At 38.7% G+C, this 14,299-nt stretch overlaps 1 protein-coding gene and 1 long non-coding RNA gene across 5 annotated transcripts in view; one reads left to right on the top strand and one right to left on the bottom strand.

The window, feature by feature from the left end:
• SLC12A1 (solute carrier family 12 member 1) overlaps positions 1-14,299 on the bottom strand; it is a 52,680-nt gene that overhangs the window by 1,074 nt on the left and 37,307 nt on the right. For all 4 annotated transcript variants that reach the window (XM_087743035.1, XM_087743034.1, XM_087743038.1 and 1 more), the window contains 7 exons: positions 13,625-13,707; positions 10,849-10,992; positions 8,725-8,856; positions 8,381-8,492; positions 5,854-5,940; positions 3,411-3,546; positions 1,008-1,075 (listed from right to left, as the gene is read on the bottom strand). In XM_087743035.1, the coding sequence (XP_087599161.1) occupies positions 1,008-1,075; positions 3,411-3,546; positions 5,854-5,940; positions 8,381-8,492; positions 8,725-8,856; positions 10,849-10,992; positions 13,625-13,707 (762 nt within the window). The remainder of the gene's footprint in view (positions 1-1,007; positions 1,076-3,410; positions 3,547-5,853; positions 5,941-8,380; positions 8,493-8,724; positions 8,857-10,848; positions 10,993-13,624; positions 13,708-14,299) is intronic.
• Positions 1-14,299, top strand: part of LOC148050277 (uncharacterized) — a 37,412-nt gene that overhangs the window by 3,953 nt on the left and 19,160 nt on the right. The window lies entirely within an intron of this gene.

The raw sequence follows: 14,299 nt of genomic DNA, 5'->3' as shown, positions 1-14,299 counted from the left end.
AGAGAAAAATAAAATTAACATTATGAAGACAGGCATAGCCCTGATAACATGCATCTTGCTAAATATTAAGTAGAAAACATCAACTGTTCATATATCAACATATACAACTCTGAATGTTCATAACTAGACTGCATGATTGTTTTAATCTTACAAAGCACAAAGCTACCATTTAGCTAGCCCTAATTTTGCAAACTCTTGCTCACCTGGTTAGTACCATTAACATGGCTAGTTGTACTGGACATGGACTGCTGGTGATTGTAACCTTAAACTGGTAAAGAAGCATTTTTGGGGTCATAAACCCCACACATAATACGGTTTTTAAAAAAGGATAAAAATATAGTACATGCACAGTTTTGCAGTCCATCAGCTTATTTTCTGATCTGTAATTACTGTGAGATGGGAGTTTTAAAGTATGGGTCAATTTCAGTAAACTTGACCTGATCATCCCTTTTTTTGAAGACTGAATTAATAAAGCTAAAGAGGTTTATCTACTCTAACTAAAAATTGATTCTGAAAATGGCTTTTTTAAATTTTTGTAATTTTATTGGTGGCCTCTTTTTCTTCATGCAATTGCATCATCCTTATTCGGTTTCACATAGTTCCAAGTAAATCTTGGCTAACGACTTCATTTATTGTGTGCAAACCAAAAGAATCCTTTCTCTAACTTTGAGTTGTTAATAGTTGGGGGAAAAGAAAGGAAAAAGTGTATTTTCCGCAGGTAAGTAAGCAGGTGTAACACTCAACATGTAGATTTAGATGTGAAGATTACGTTTTTGACACATTTTCATGAGTAGAGCTTTGTTTTAAGCTATGAAGAACTACTAGGAAAGATTCATATTCAGTGTAGTCCCAGAGAACCATCAGTTCAGATGCAAGTCCTTCAGAAGGTACTTAAAAGATTATTTTTGCCCTCAATGAATTAACACAAGTGTTTCTGTTGCTCTAGTCCAGAATCCCTTTACACATTAGATTATGCTCTAAGTTAGAACCAAAATCTTTCAACTCACAGGACAATGAGGTTAGCTGCCCTCGAATGCTCTTGTAAGAGTTCATTCAGACGGACTTGGCGGTAACTCTGGTTAAAACGAAACGGGGGAAAAGAAAAAAAAAAAAAAAATCGGTTAGGTCAGTGATCCTCAGTTCTGGTGCCTTATGGACTTCTACACTACCCATTGCCCACAAGATTTTCTGCTGTTGCTTTGGCAGCATTGAAAGCCAGGTCTGCTCTGTGGTCCAGAGTGATAGAGATGGCAAAATACGAGGCTAAGCCATACTTCTTGATTAGTATAGCTACCTGGGGGCCAGAGTTGTTCACTGTGTAAGATTTCCTGGGGATGGGGATTATTTTTGTACTGACACAGTACCAGAGCTGGCTCAGACATGGTTTTTAAGTATTTCTTTGGCTATGGAGTATAGCTGTCTGGGAACTGTGCAGAGACTCTTTTGTGCTATTGTTTGATGGCAGTTAATATATTAATTCATCTATTTTCGAAGTGTTCAGCTGCCATGCTGGTAGGGCTGAATGTCAGCGTGTAAATGAGCACCTTGCCAGAAATTCACCTTTTAAACAAAAGACCAGGAATCTGGAGGAAGACTTAGCTGCTTTATGTATTGTGCATTTGTATGGACTTTTACAAATTGCATAAATGGCTGTTACTTTGAGATTCAGCCAAGATTACTTTCTGGTCAGGCTGAGGCCCTCAAAGTTTTTGTAACTTAACACAAGTCATAGGGAACAAGAGATCAGGGCAGGTTTGTGTACAGGGAGATTGCAGCATGGGAGATGGATGTATCTTAACTGGTCTTATAAATTATTCTTTCTTTCCCCAGAGAAGATAAAAAGCTGCTTTTTCTCTATTCAAACCTTAAATTTTCCTTCTCCACAAAAAATTTGCGGTTCTTACACATTATATAAGTAAGTATCCTTATAATTTAGCCAGATATCTCATGAGAATTATCCTATAACATCACCCTTTATCTATGCTGCCAGGTTTTTCTCTCTTGAATTTTAAATGTGTTCTAATGTCCTCCATAAAATTCACAGAACTGCCTTACTTCTGAAGATATGGGGCATGTCTTTCCAGGTGTGTAAGCTAAACTTTTTGTTCCTGTTCTTATTTTATAGAGAGATTTGGCATTTTCATATTGCTGACTGCTTTCAACCTATGGGTTTTTTTTTCCTGGTTCTTTAGTTAGTGACCTAGACAAGACCAAGCTTAATCATGTATTTTTTTCTTTCCTTTTGTATCCTCACTGGTTCTGGACACAAGCGTGTATATCTGGGATTATATTCCTGTTGTTGTTTTTATACTGAGATGTTCTAAGGGTTCTGACTCCCAAGTTCTGATGACTTATGCTGAGAGCACTTCAAAAGTTTTCTGCCCACAGCTGACTACCATAACTTTATGCTGGTTATCAAATCCATGAAAAGGGTAATACAAGGAGCAGTCAGTCTGCTTCCCAGCTGCTGCAGTTAGTAGTATAGTGTGTTATCTTAAATCACCATTGATTTCAGCTTATGTTAATATGTCAGGCTGTGACCTCTAGCGGCTCTGGGCTCAGACTTGCAATCCTTGCTCCGCTGAGGAAGTTACCAGCACCATAAAGTGGAGATAACTAAAATCTCAGTGCCCTCAGGTTAATCCAACAGGAACCATAAATAAAATTGCTAGATTAATTCTCTTTGGGTTACAGGAGAACTTGTCTCTTAAGGGTGGAAGAGTTTGCAGTATCCTTTTGGCACTGGCCTGATGAAGCCTGGTGGTTGGTTGCTAAGAAGTTATGTTCCAACAAAATTAAAGAGCAGCCCAGGTTCCATTTCACCCAGTGGATCAGCCAACATCAGCCTTAGAGTGCCTCTGAACTGTGGGAGAGCTCCTGCATTGTAGGCAGACTTAGTCTTCAAGACTAAGTCTTACCTTAGTCTGAGGTAAGAATCTGTGTTAAATCTTGCCTTTGGAAGAATTCCTAGAGCCAGTTGCGGGGTCTAGATTCAGTTCTAAATTTCCCAAAGTGGTGAATGTTTGGAACTGCACTCTTTAAGACGTTCAAGCTCTAAAACAGTGGAGCCATTTAATAAACCTCTCAGCAGATCTTATTAGCTCAGGCTCAGCGCAATACTGTGTGGCTTCTGGTTCCGAGGTGGTTTTCATCAGGCTGGCTCTGATGTGGACAGAGCTTCTCAGCCTGGAAAATACTGTGTAAACATGCCAAGGTCTTACAGAGTGCTGAATAATGCAATCATAACACACCTCTGCAGTGTTTACAATATAAATCCAATTTGTAAATATCAAATACAGGTTTGTACATGTCATGTTTCTAATTCCATATCTGGTATTTCGCATTTTCTCGCTTCAAACATCTGGAGTGTAAGAAAACGTTCAGATGTAAAAAGGTAGGCAAGGCTTTACCTTCTCCTTGAATGCTTCCAGCTCTGCATCTGTAATTTTCCATGGAGTCTCTCGCTTTAATTTCTCAGCAGTTGTTATATCTTTGCAGCTTTCATGGAGGCGATATGGCTCAATCATCTCTTCAAAGAACTTCCAGCTGAAACAGGAATTACAAAGGAGGTCTTGCTGCAGGCTATGAACTCACTAACTTACTTCACAGACACTGTGTATGGCAGGCCCCACTACCTATAATTGTAGCTGAAAAAATAAAAAATCTTTAACTATTCTTTGCTACATTGTGCCCCAAGTTGTATCTGTGCCGCTTCAATATTTTGGGGTTATCTGAGGATAATTAGAAGGTTATTTGAGGATAATTAAACGCTGCATTTGGCCTATTATAGTTGCAGAGGATTTTCTGCATTTTCCTGGTTGTAGCAAAAATACTGAAATGGGTTCTACAGTAATTTCAAACTGCAGTATATTGGTTACTAATGTTAACGATGAATATGGATCTCCTCATAAATACTGAGCTTTTATTATTGTTTTAGCATTAACTGGAGCAATCACCTGACTGATACAGTTTTACTGTCACAGTTTTAATGAAATGGAGAAACAGGTGATATAGATCTCCTGTAGCAAGGGGCTGAAGGAAATGATGTAGGTTTTTTGCTATATGGGGGCTCAGATTTGTGTTAATTTCCCCACTTTTCCACAGACTTTTCTCTCTAAATTTCAAATTGTTTCTTGAAGCTTTTGACTGTCATCATCTGGAGAAGCTTATCATCCTTCTGTACTTCCCTGCTTGCCCCTTTGTTGAAAGCTTCTGTCATCGCACACAGACCTCGGGGAGTTTCTTTTGTATTAATGTAAGTGTGTTTCTATGAGCCCTTTATGCTGACCGGCCTCACTGTGAAGTGAAATGGGAGGCTGGGCATGGGTTGGACTTTGCTATATGGTCAGGAAGTCAAGAGGTGGGCTAAAGGCTGTGACGTGCAGCATTTAACGTTGCTGTTGCTAAGTCGCCAGAGAGTTTGTCAACATCCTTAGTGTCTGTTTCAGTATGTAAAATAGTGATAATCCTCTTATTATTAGTGAAATAAATGGGATGCCAGCTGGGAGAGAGATACAGTGGTCTAGCAAGTGTCTGGCACAATATTCACTTGTTCTGTTCAGATAGTGCTGATGTAACAAATGTGTTTGATTTTTATGTTAACGCCAGATATGAATTCTTTTTGATAGCTTTTATTTATGCAATATCACTGCATAGTACTGGAAAAAAGAGAAGTATTCTGCACCGTTCTTTGTATAATTAAAAAATATTAACTGAGAGATCAAGAGGGCACTAATAAGTGACCTTAGGTATCTAGTAATAAAATCTTTATATTCTTTAATTGCATTTCCTAAGTCGAAATCTCCAATGCACTGTAGAAACACTGGTGAATCTAATATTGTTTTTGCAGGGGTGTGTGTGTGTGTGTGTGTGTGTGTGGAGAAATGGGACACAGAAGGATTCAGAGACTAACTTGAGATTGCACTTGAACTCAGAGGAAAGGCTTTGGGTGGAGAAGAGGAGCCCTTTGACTATGAAATAGCTACGGACCTATCAAGAGAGGAGTAAAGGATGGAATGGAAGAGAGCATAGCAAGATGAGAACACTTTCAGATGGTCTTTAAGACCAAGAGCAATATTGTGAATTGAGTTAGGATTCAGTTATTCCCTGAGCAACCTGCTATATACTTTTGTCTACATAAAGCAGAAGAAATAGGTGATTTCTATAGAGAGATGTTTTAGACAGCAAGAACTTGAAGAAATTTTTTTTTTTTTTAGGTAATACAGTTGGAGGTGGAGCTTCCTAAGCACTGTTTACCAACTTCCTAACCTCTGCTTAAGAGCATTAATTCTGTAGATAAGTTAATTTTTAAAAACATCGAACCTTCATTATATTTGAGTGATAGAGGAGTATTATAATATTGTCCTCATGGGAAAGGAGAAGTATGCTTATGTTTGGCCAGAAAAGTGTTAAGTTTATGAATTCATGGTAAAACCCAGAAGGCTGAGTTGGCAGAGGATGGTGAGTTTACAAGAAAACTGTGACTAACTGAGTAATATGATGAAGTGAAGTCTATTGCAACATTAACAGATATGAAAAGCCATCATAAAATGCATGTTAAATTTAGTGGCTCATAAGTATGGTGTCTAATTAGTCTTTATTAAAATTAAGCCTTATAATTACAACATAAAGAAAAAGGCTGCCTATAGTTTTGACCCTTTGAGTTGTGATTGTTAAAAGGTTCTTTTCTTTTTCCTGCTTTAGGTACTTGGAAAATGATTGCAATAAAGTGACAGTGTTATTCTTTGTGGTGTGTTTTGGTTTTGTTTGGTTTTTTTTAATGCTCAACATAAAAGAAACAAGCTCCTGATAAAGGTCTGCTGCTAAATAATGGATTCTGGTAATGTTTCTTACCTCTCTTTGTGGGGCTTTATATTGATATCACAAATGATATTAATATCAGCGAATTTTATTCTGAATTTGCTTAGAAGTGAAGCCATCCTGAAAACAAAGGAGAGAACATTTTATCACTATATTTCTGAGTGCCTTGCATCAAAGAGCACTCATAAATGAGTTAAGATATCAAACGCAGTTGTCTCATTATCTTTAACTATATGACAAATTACTTTAAATGCTTTAGTGTTTCAGTTTCCAATTACAGAACTGGATTGATGTGATTGCTGTAGTATAATTCATTTAACTGATGATCGATGAAAATCACAAAGAATGGAAATGAATAGCAGACAGAGGGAAGGGTGTTTACATTTTGGGGAAAAAAATGGTACTTTAAGTATTTGCAAAGGCTTGAATTATAAAGGAAAAATATTCAAAATACAGTAAGACAGAATTCTCCAATAATTAAAGAAGGCTTCTGTTATTCTATTATTATCAGAATTCTATGCATGGAGTATGTAGAACACTGGTAGTGTATGTGTTGGTGAAAATTTGGTCCGGGAGGTTGATGTGCAATACTTAAAGAATCTTTCTCATTTGTGAATTTATATTGATCTACTCACATGTTGTCTTTACATATTTTCATAAAAGAAAATACTGTGCTTTCCTGCCCCAATTGGCAGGAGTAATAGTTTATAGCTTTGTGTGTGGTTGTGCTGAGGTTAAGAAAGTTTTAGTTAGGTCAGTTTTGCCTTTGGTTGAAGCATGGTTGGGAACTTCTATCTTAATTTTTTTTCCCCCTTTTTTCACCCCTCTTTGGTATGTAAGCTTTGGAATTTGAAAAGGTCAGGAAGTTCCTAGGAGTAAACCATGATAGAAATACATATTTGCTTATGACCTGAGAATTTACTTGTTCTTCTTTTTTTATATAATAAGAACATACTGCTTGTATAAATCTTAATGTTCCTTTGGGCAATCTGTGTTTTGAACACTAAAAAGAGCAAAGTTTCAACTTCTATGGAAAGGTTTTAATATTTGGGGAATTACAGGTTAGCAAAAGTCCGGATAAATTTTTAATTTCTGGATTGGAAATACAATGGATGAAATTGTAATTGGATGTTGTATTAGATCTACCTAGGGAATGGAATAGCCACCTGGCCTCCAGATTTGTCTCTTTGAAGGCTTCTGTGTATGGTGGGTAGAATATGCTCTTGAGGAAAGCTAGTGTTTAGGTAGAAATACATACATGTATTCTTTTCTTGGAGACAAACTAGGTCATTGTCAACTGTACTGACCATGCTCTTCACTCTGGCTTTTGTAGGACAAGCAGTGTATATAGGTGCCAGAACTGCCTCTGTGAAGATCTGTCATGTTTTGACAGATCCCGTTTGATGTCAAACCTCCTGCTCCCTCTCAGTGAAATTTGGTGACTTGAGTGCCTAGATCCAGGAGCCAGTTGTGGTTCTGAACAGCTAAGCTTGGGCAGACTTTGGACACAAAGCAGCAAACATGTCCCTGCAGGTCCTTGAGCAGCTGTAAGGCGCTTTTTTTTTTTTTTTTTTTTTTTTTTTCTCCTATCCCAATGATAAGAATGGTTTGTACAAACGCTTGTGAATCTCTTCTACAGAATGATGTTAACTTTAGGGTAATCCTTACAACTGACAGAACCACAGTGGAGTAAAGTTTGCTTTATGTGAAAGCAAAAGCTTAAGGGAGCATCCCTGTGGCAGCTGTCTTTTGGAGGCACTGTGTCGTAATCCTAGTGATGCTGGCTAAATTCTAACTCCTCTCCTTGCATCCATCTCGCTTGTTTTCCACTGGAGTTTTGGTTGGATATGTTGTTTTTAACTCACTACGTGGTGCTGCTGCTCTTTGTTAAGCAGTTACTGACTTCCATCCCAAATTGGCCTGCTTCCACTAGTGGTGAAATGGCTGTGCCTCTACTGTGTAAAGTGATTTGGAGGGAAAGGTCCTATATACAGTGACAATGAAAATAAGTTTATATTAGTACCTTTTATTTGCTTGAAGGCGAATGATGATTATGAAATCTAGACTTTTTTTAAAAGCTAGGTCAAATCAACTTGATCTTAAAGTTGATTAACTTGCTCTTTAACTTTTTTACATTTTACCATTTTACGGTTAATCACATTTATGCGAGCTATCTGGCTATGGTATTTGCATATGAGAAGCTTCATGTGCAGTTTTACTTACTGTTAACTGGACAATCTCATGTAAATCCCATAAAACTGATCATATTCTCATTACAAAGTGCAGACTGCTCTTCTTAGAGAATGGAATATGAGCTATTAATGGGAAAAATTGCTGGATGTGAGTTTCCTTTGGTAATCACCGTTTACACTGGGCCTTGAGGGCTATGCCATAAGCTTGACACCTTTGTATCGAGTACATCCTTTTTTTTTTTTTTCATGCTGCCCACAGTACAACAAACCAGTTATACTGAGAAATTCCCAGCTTCCTGTTGTATATGCATTATATTCAGCATCAATTCAAACACTTTAAACAGTGAGGTAAAGATAGTTATATTTACACTAGTTTTTCCTCTTCAATCCTATTGACTTTTCCTCCAGTGAATATCCTTAACTTGCAATTTTTCCACTTCTTCCTGATAGTTAGAATGTAAGGAATTAGGATTGTTAGACCTGGAATAACATATAAAATTGCAGGAAGATCAAATTAGTGCATTGTGTGGTAAAAATTCCATCCTTCACTTCGACAGTGTTGGATGTAAGTTAATATTAAAACATTTAAGCCAGACAGAAAATTGACTCTGTAATCTTAAAAGAAAACAGTTTTGTGCAAGTTCTTAAGTCTGTTTTTATATTTGGTAACACAGAAATCTCTCTCCTTGTGGTTCTTACTTGAATTCCTTACCTCCATCATCGAACAGCCACCAAATGTCAATTGTACCTTTTCCTTGCTTTTTCTTAAATTGAGTGCTGGCTTCTAGCAGCTTCTGATTGAATTCACCCACATGCATCGACTGTATTGTGTTAATGGTGCTCTCTGTAATGAGAAAGAAAAAATGTGGAAGGATTTCTGACAAGTAAGGCAACGAGTAGATTTAGGGAGCCAAGTGGAGAGAACGCTTCAGCAAAATGAACTGTTTCTGACATAATTTCTATACTTTAAATCTGAAAAAAATTTACAGCACAGATGCTATGGATTTTTAATATACCAATACGTGCAGGAACCAAAGCTTGTGTAATACTTTGTCGCTAGGTTATAACATCTTGAAAAGGGTTATCTGATTATTTGTTCTCTGGATCTTTTTAATTAACCTAAAATTCACTGGGGCCTTAAAAAGCAATTGTGAAATATCTGACAGATTTTAGAAGTAAATGGCATCATTTACAAGCTCAGCCGTCTGTTGTAAAATACAGAGCTCCCTGAAATGCACAGTAATGGTGGACAAAGACAGCTAACAGGGTACAGTGAGAGCACAGGTAAAGCTAAAACTGGAAGGCAGAAAACATAGGCATATATGGCAACTTCCCTATGCTTGAGAGGGTCGTCAATTGAAAATAAACGTCGATTCTTGCTGTTTGCTTGGCTGGCTTTAAAAGGTACAGTCTTGCCTATGTACTAACAATATCTTCCCTCATTCCATCTTTTGAAGCCTGTGGCTTTATTACTGCTTGTCTTTCAATGATTTCAAAGAGACCGTGTCAGAGCAGTATTTTAAATGGAGCAGACAGGCTTCTTTAGAGGTTTTACTCTGATCTGCTACATTCTGAAAATGCTTTGTTTAGTTTTCCTGTGTTTCTAGAGTGTGACCAGGATAGTTCTAAAGCAGTTATTAGCTTTCCTCTGTAGTTCTAGCATCTATGCTGGAAGATGCAACAACTCTGGGGAGGATGAATGTATAAGGAAAACAGAAAGGCAGGGATATTTATTAACATCATCTATCTTGTATATAGAGCCAAAGTGTGTAATATGTATTTCCTTTATGCCTTTCCGAACTAAATCGAAAAGGGTGGTTGAAACAGGTGCACATTCTTGTGGTATTTGTTATAAAAATATATTCTACTGAAGCCTGCAAAATGAACTGAAGTCTGCCAAGTAAAGAGTAATGACATTTTGTTTTCAGTCTGTAGATCTTCTTGGTACCTGTGGGAGTTGCATGCACAGCCAGATGTAATAGTCTCTGCAGGTGAAAATTCTGAAAATACTTGTCTGTGTACAAGTATGGCTTCAGGTGGGTTATTATCATTACAGGCCAGCAATTGTGAAATGAGACCTTTAATTCTGTTTGTATTTCTGTACCCTTTTAATATATCTGCAATGTAATTTTGATTTCATCACCTATACATTTAACTTATGTGTTAATTAGTTATTTGACAGCATGCTCTATATGTACTTTCAGTACTTTTACCACCTTCATTTGTGCATTTTTATGAAATTATGCTTAGAATATACAGCAGTAGTGCTATTTCTACCCATTTTTCAGCTGGGTGGGGGGGGTGGTGTGTGTGTCTGTGTGTCTGTGTCTGTGTGTGTCTGTGTCTGTGTGTGTGTGTGTCTGTGTGTGTGTGTGTTGAGTAAAGTGAGATTGCTTGTTCCCTGAATATTGTGCATATGTTCCTGTTTTCTTTAAAGAGGAGAAGAAAAGGCCCCTGTTTAAAAACTGAAAACACCCTATTAAAACCAACAAAACAAAACCCAGCTTCTTCTATGTTCCTCAAACTTTAATAACCATGTGCTATTTTTGACAAATAGAATTCAACATAAGCTGAGCTGAGAAGCTCATCTAGCAAATGGCGGGGGCGGGAAATAGTTGTATTGTACAAGGTAGCATGTCCTAGCAGCAGAGGATGCGCACTGTATTCTGCATAACAAGGTTGTGGCCACCAAGGCAGGTTTGCACAGGGTAGGTCCTGTTCCAGGGGCTTCTGTGTGGCTCAGGAGTTTTGGCCTTGGAGTAAAAGTCCAGTTTGCGTGTTGGTGAAAAAGTGATGCGTTGAAGGGTCAGGGAGAAGCTGTCATTTTGGAACTTACCCTTTTTTGTTTCATGTTTTGAGATGTTGAGCGTGCTGGCTTTTCTGAAGAATCCACAGATTCCACTTTTTCCTTCTTCAAAATCATTTTCTTTAATGGTAGCTTCCAGTGCCAATCTCTCCTGTTCCAGCTTCTCTAATTCTTCTGTATATTGGGAAAAGTAAGGGAACAGGTAATGCATCACTTTCTATTTTAAATTAAATCACTCACTGAAATAATGGCGGTGATGCGATTGCAGTTGTGGTACTTATATACAATGTAAAGCTGCTGGGAGGAAAAACTTTTTAGATGCTTTTTCCTTGCAAACCAATAGGGAGGAGGAAGCTGAATTCATCTCTGGAAGCCCTCACTTAGGGTGCCCACACCTACAGCAGTGGCGTATACTAAAGTGCTACTCAGCTGCTCTCAGATCTCCTCCTCCAGATCAAATTAGTATTACTATATTCTATAGTTACATGACATACTATGTATGAGTGATGCTTGTGGATTTGTTTGGTTGGTTTCTTTCTGCAAGAATTCAAAAACACATTAGGCAAGCTGTTTTCCTAAAGTGAGAAAGCTCATGTATTGAGTTCTAGCCCTTGGATCCCTGTCTTAAGACCCAGGTCACATGGCTTTGCACTTTGAGATTCTCAGAAATATGTAAAGATCCTGAATATGCGATCAGTTTCTATGCGGAAATATTTTTAATGTTTTATTTTTTTCATCATTTGCTGCAAAGATGTAAGATTCAGCTAACCAATTCTGTAAATTCAGTAATAGAAAGGAACAATTTCATCTTAGCAATATTAGACTTCTTCTGAGAAAAAGGTATAACATGTTATTGTGGAATATATTATGGTGAGGCACTAATTTAATATGGTACAGGCATTTGTCTGCAGAAAGCTTTTTTCATAAGGAAAACTTCTGTTTGAGTAATACATGGACTAAGAGTGAGGTAAATTCATTTAAGACACTGTGTTTAAAAAAAAAAAAAAACAAAACCAAAAAACCCAACAACAAACCCCACTAGCTAGACATTATTAGCTCTGTTGGCACTCTCAATTGCCAACAAGATAATATAATTTCTTTTACTTTAGAATCCATGACAGCCATGTGCTCCTGATTCTTAGACACTATGATAGTCACTAACTTTAATGGTTACTCAAAACCAAAATTTCAGTTTCTCTATTAAACAGAATGCTGCAGGAAGTATAATAGAATACGATGATCTCCTGCCCACCCCCCCTCCCTACGGAGACTCTCTATCTGCTTCTAAACATTTCTGCATATTTGAGCGTTTTCATTCCCCCCCCATCTTCCTAATTCTTTCTGATTCCTTGTGTCTTAACACTTGGAGAACATTTGCTAGTTTGTAAGAATGCAAGGTTGGTATTTGCTGTAATTTTACCGGTGTTCTAAAGACTGGATCTTCCAAGAAGTCAGTTTCTGACTGACTGAGGTGTCAACAAGGGGAGAAAAAAAGCATGATTAGTTCAGAATTTTTTGTTAAGTCCCGGTAGCTTTGCCCTGTAGCTCGCCACGCACATCAAGCTGCCGGAGTCTGCTGGGTGAATATTCGTCCACCCTTGTTTCTTAGAGGAGTCTCTGGCGCCTTTTAATTCTGAGAGGCGACTTGCTTTTGAGGGTTGCCTCATCCTAGAATCCGTCCTCTTTAGTGGGGAGTTAATTTTGGTTTTAATTAGGTAAGGCACTTAGGTCCTTTCTGGGTGTTCTCCCCAGCAGTCGTGAGCGCGGTCTGTCTGTCTCTGGGAAACTGGGGAGAAGCTGGGGGCAGGTTTACAGCAGGCGGCAGCAAAGAGTCGCCGTTGTTCTTATGCCTGCCTGTGTTCCTTGTCTATAGCTTTTTATCTGATTCATTTACAACACAAAAGATTTCTCTGGTGAGGAAGACGGGGGACGCTAGGAATAATGTCCAGGTTTGGATCGGCTGTATCTGTCTGCTCGAGTGGACTAACTTAGGAGAAGTGGGAAAATTATCCTACTGAAAACCTAGAGAATTGTTCTGATGGGGGTTTTATATGGAGTCATTCCCTCCCCAGAGTACCTGAGGAACCAGTAAGATCTCTGTGCCCTGAAGATGAAAAGGAAAAACAAAGGCCACCATTGTAAGTGGCTCTTGGAAGCCCTTCATTTAAGTGGAGTTGCCTGTATGCTCTGTCTTCCTCTACCTTTTCCACCCAGATGGCATGTTTCCCTGAATGGTTGTGGTACGGTGGAAGGTTTTTCCCTTTCCCCCCCGAGATATGCACTACTAGCCTAAGGAAGAATGAACAAAAAAGGTGAAAGAGACAACTGATGTTTCCTGTGGGTTCCAGATTTTTGCACGGGTGGGAACTTTCTGGGTCCCAGCGTTCCATAGAGGTGGTACCAGGAGTGCAGCTTCCCGATTCCCACCAGTCCCAGAGATCTCAGGTAGGCAGAGGGAGGAAGATGTGCCAAGAGCAGGAAGGAAACATGCCACAGAGTGACCGGTTGCTGTGGCACAGCATGATTTTACTGCTTTAGTCTGTGCCTGTGCTGGAAGTGCTTTGCTGAGTTCTCTGGTGTGCAGAGCCCCTTAACGTGTGAGGCTTGGCCACCTCCTGTCACTGCCAGTGCTTCAGCAAGGATTTTGGGCAGGGTTGAAACTGCAGAAGCAAGGAGGAACTGTAGAAGTTACGGGTGTAGGAACTATTCTGGAAACCAGATGTTGACTCCAAGAGTATTGGTCAGATTCCTTCTCGTGCTGAGCATGTAACCAGCATAGATATTCAGCTATTGAGTCACCACATACCTTGAACCTGGAGGACCTGAGATATATCAAATCCTTGGCTAATTCTGACGATAATCATGCCCAGCTCAAAATCAAAGGCATCACTGAAAAGAAAGAAAAAGAAGAATAAATATCCTTTCACATCCTGTATTTCAATGAGGAAAGCCACTTTGAGCAGATGAGTAAAAGCGTTAGTGCTCACAGGAAGGTGTTACTGCCATGTACTAGGCTGCTCTAGGTAAAATTGCAGAAGGAATTGCCCAAGATCAAGTAAAGTACAATCAAATTTCTTCCCTCCCTTAAAAAAAGGGTATCATTGGGCATGGGAACAGATAGGCTATTCCTGAAATGGGTCTTTCTGGCAACACTTTTTAGGAATTAGGTTGCCATTGGGTAATTTTTTTTTCTTTCCTCTCTGAGGAAATAACAAAGCTGGGGTGGGTTTTCTTGTTCTTTAACTTGCTTCAGCTTTGCAAGTGAATTTTGAGCAAGAATCTGAGAAGCCTGTTTCTAAATGACTGTTTCCTGGCTAAATCCCAACCCACAGAGCTGCTGAGCCTTGGGCACATGTGAGATTTGAAGCAAGGCTCTTCCTCTGTCTCCTAGGCTTAAAAGAAGAATTCCATGATGTTCTCTTATTCCCTAAGTATGTACATTAGGGTTGTTTTTCTCTGAGCTCCTGCCCACTAAAAATGG

The sequence above is a fragment of the Nipponia nippon genome, unplaced genomic scaffold, assembly GCF_047370975.1.
Source record: "Nipponia nippon isolate SJK-2023a ecotype South Korea unplaced genomic scaffold, ASM4737097v1 scaffold_9, whole genome shotgun sequence".
Taxonomy (NCBI): Eukaryota; Metazoa; Chordata; class Aves; order Pelecaniformes; family Threskiornithidae; genus Nipponia; species Nipponia nippon.
The sequence above is the reverse complement of the archived record's forward strand: the minus strand, read 5'-3'. Positions and strand labels throughout refer to the sequence as shown.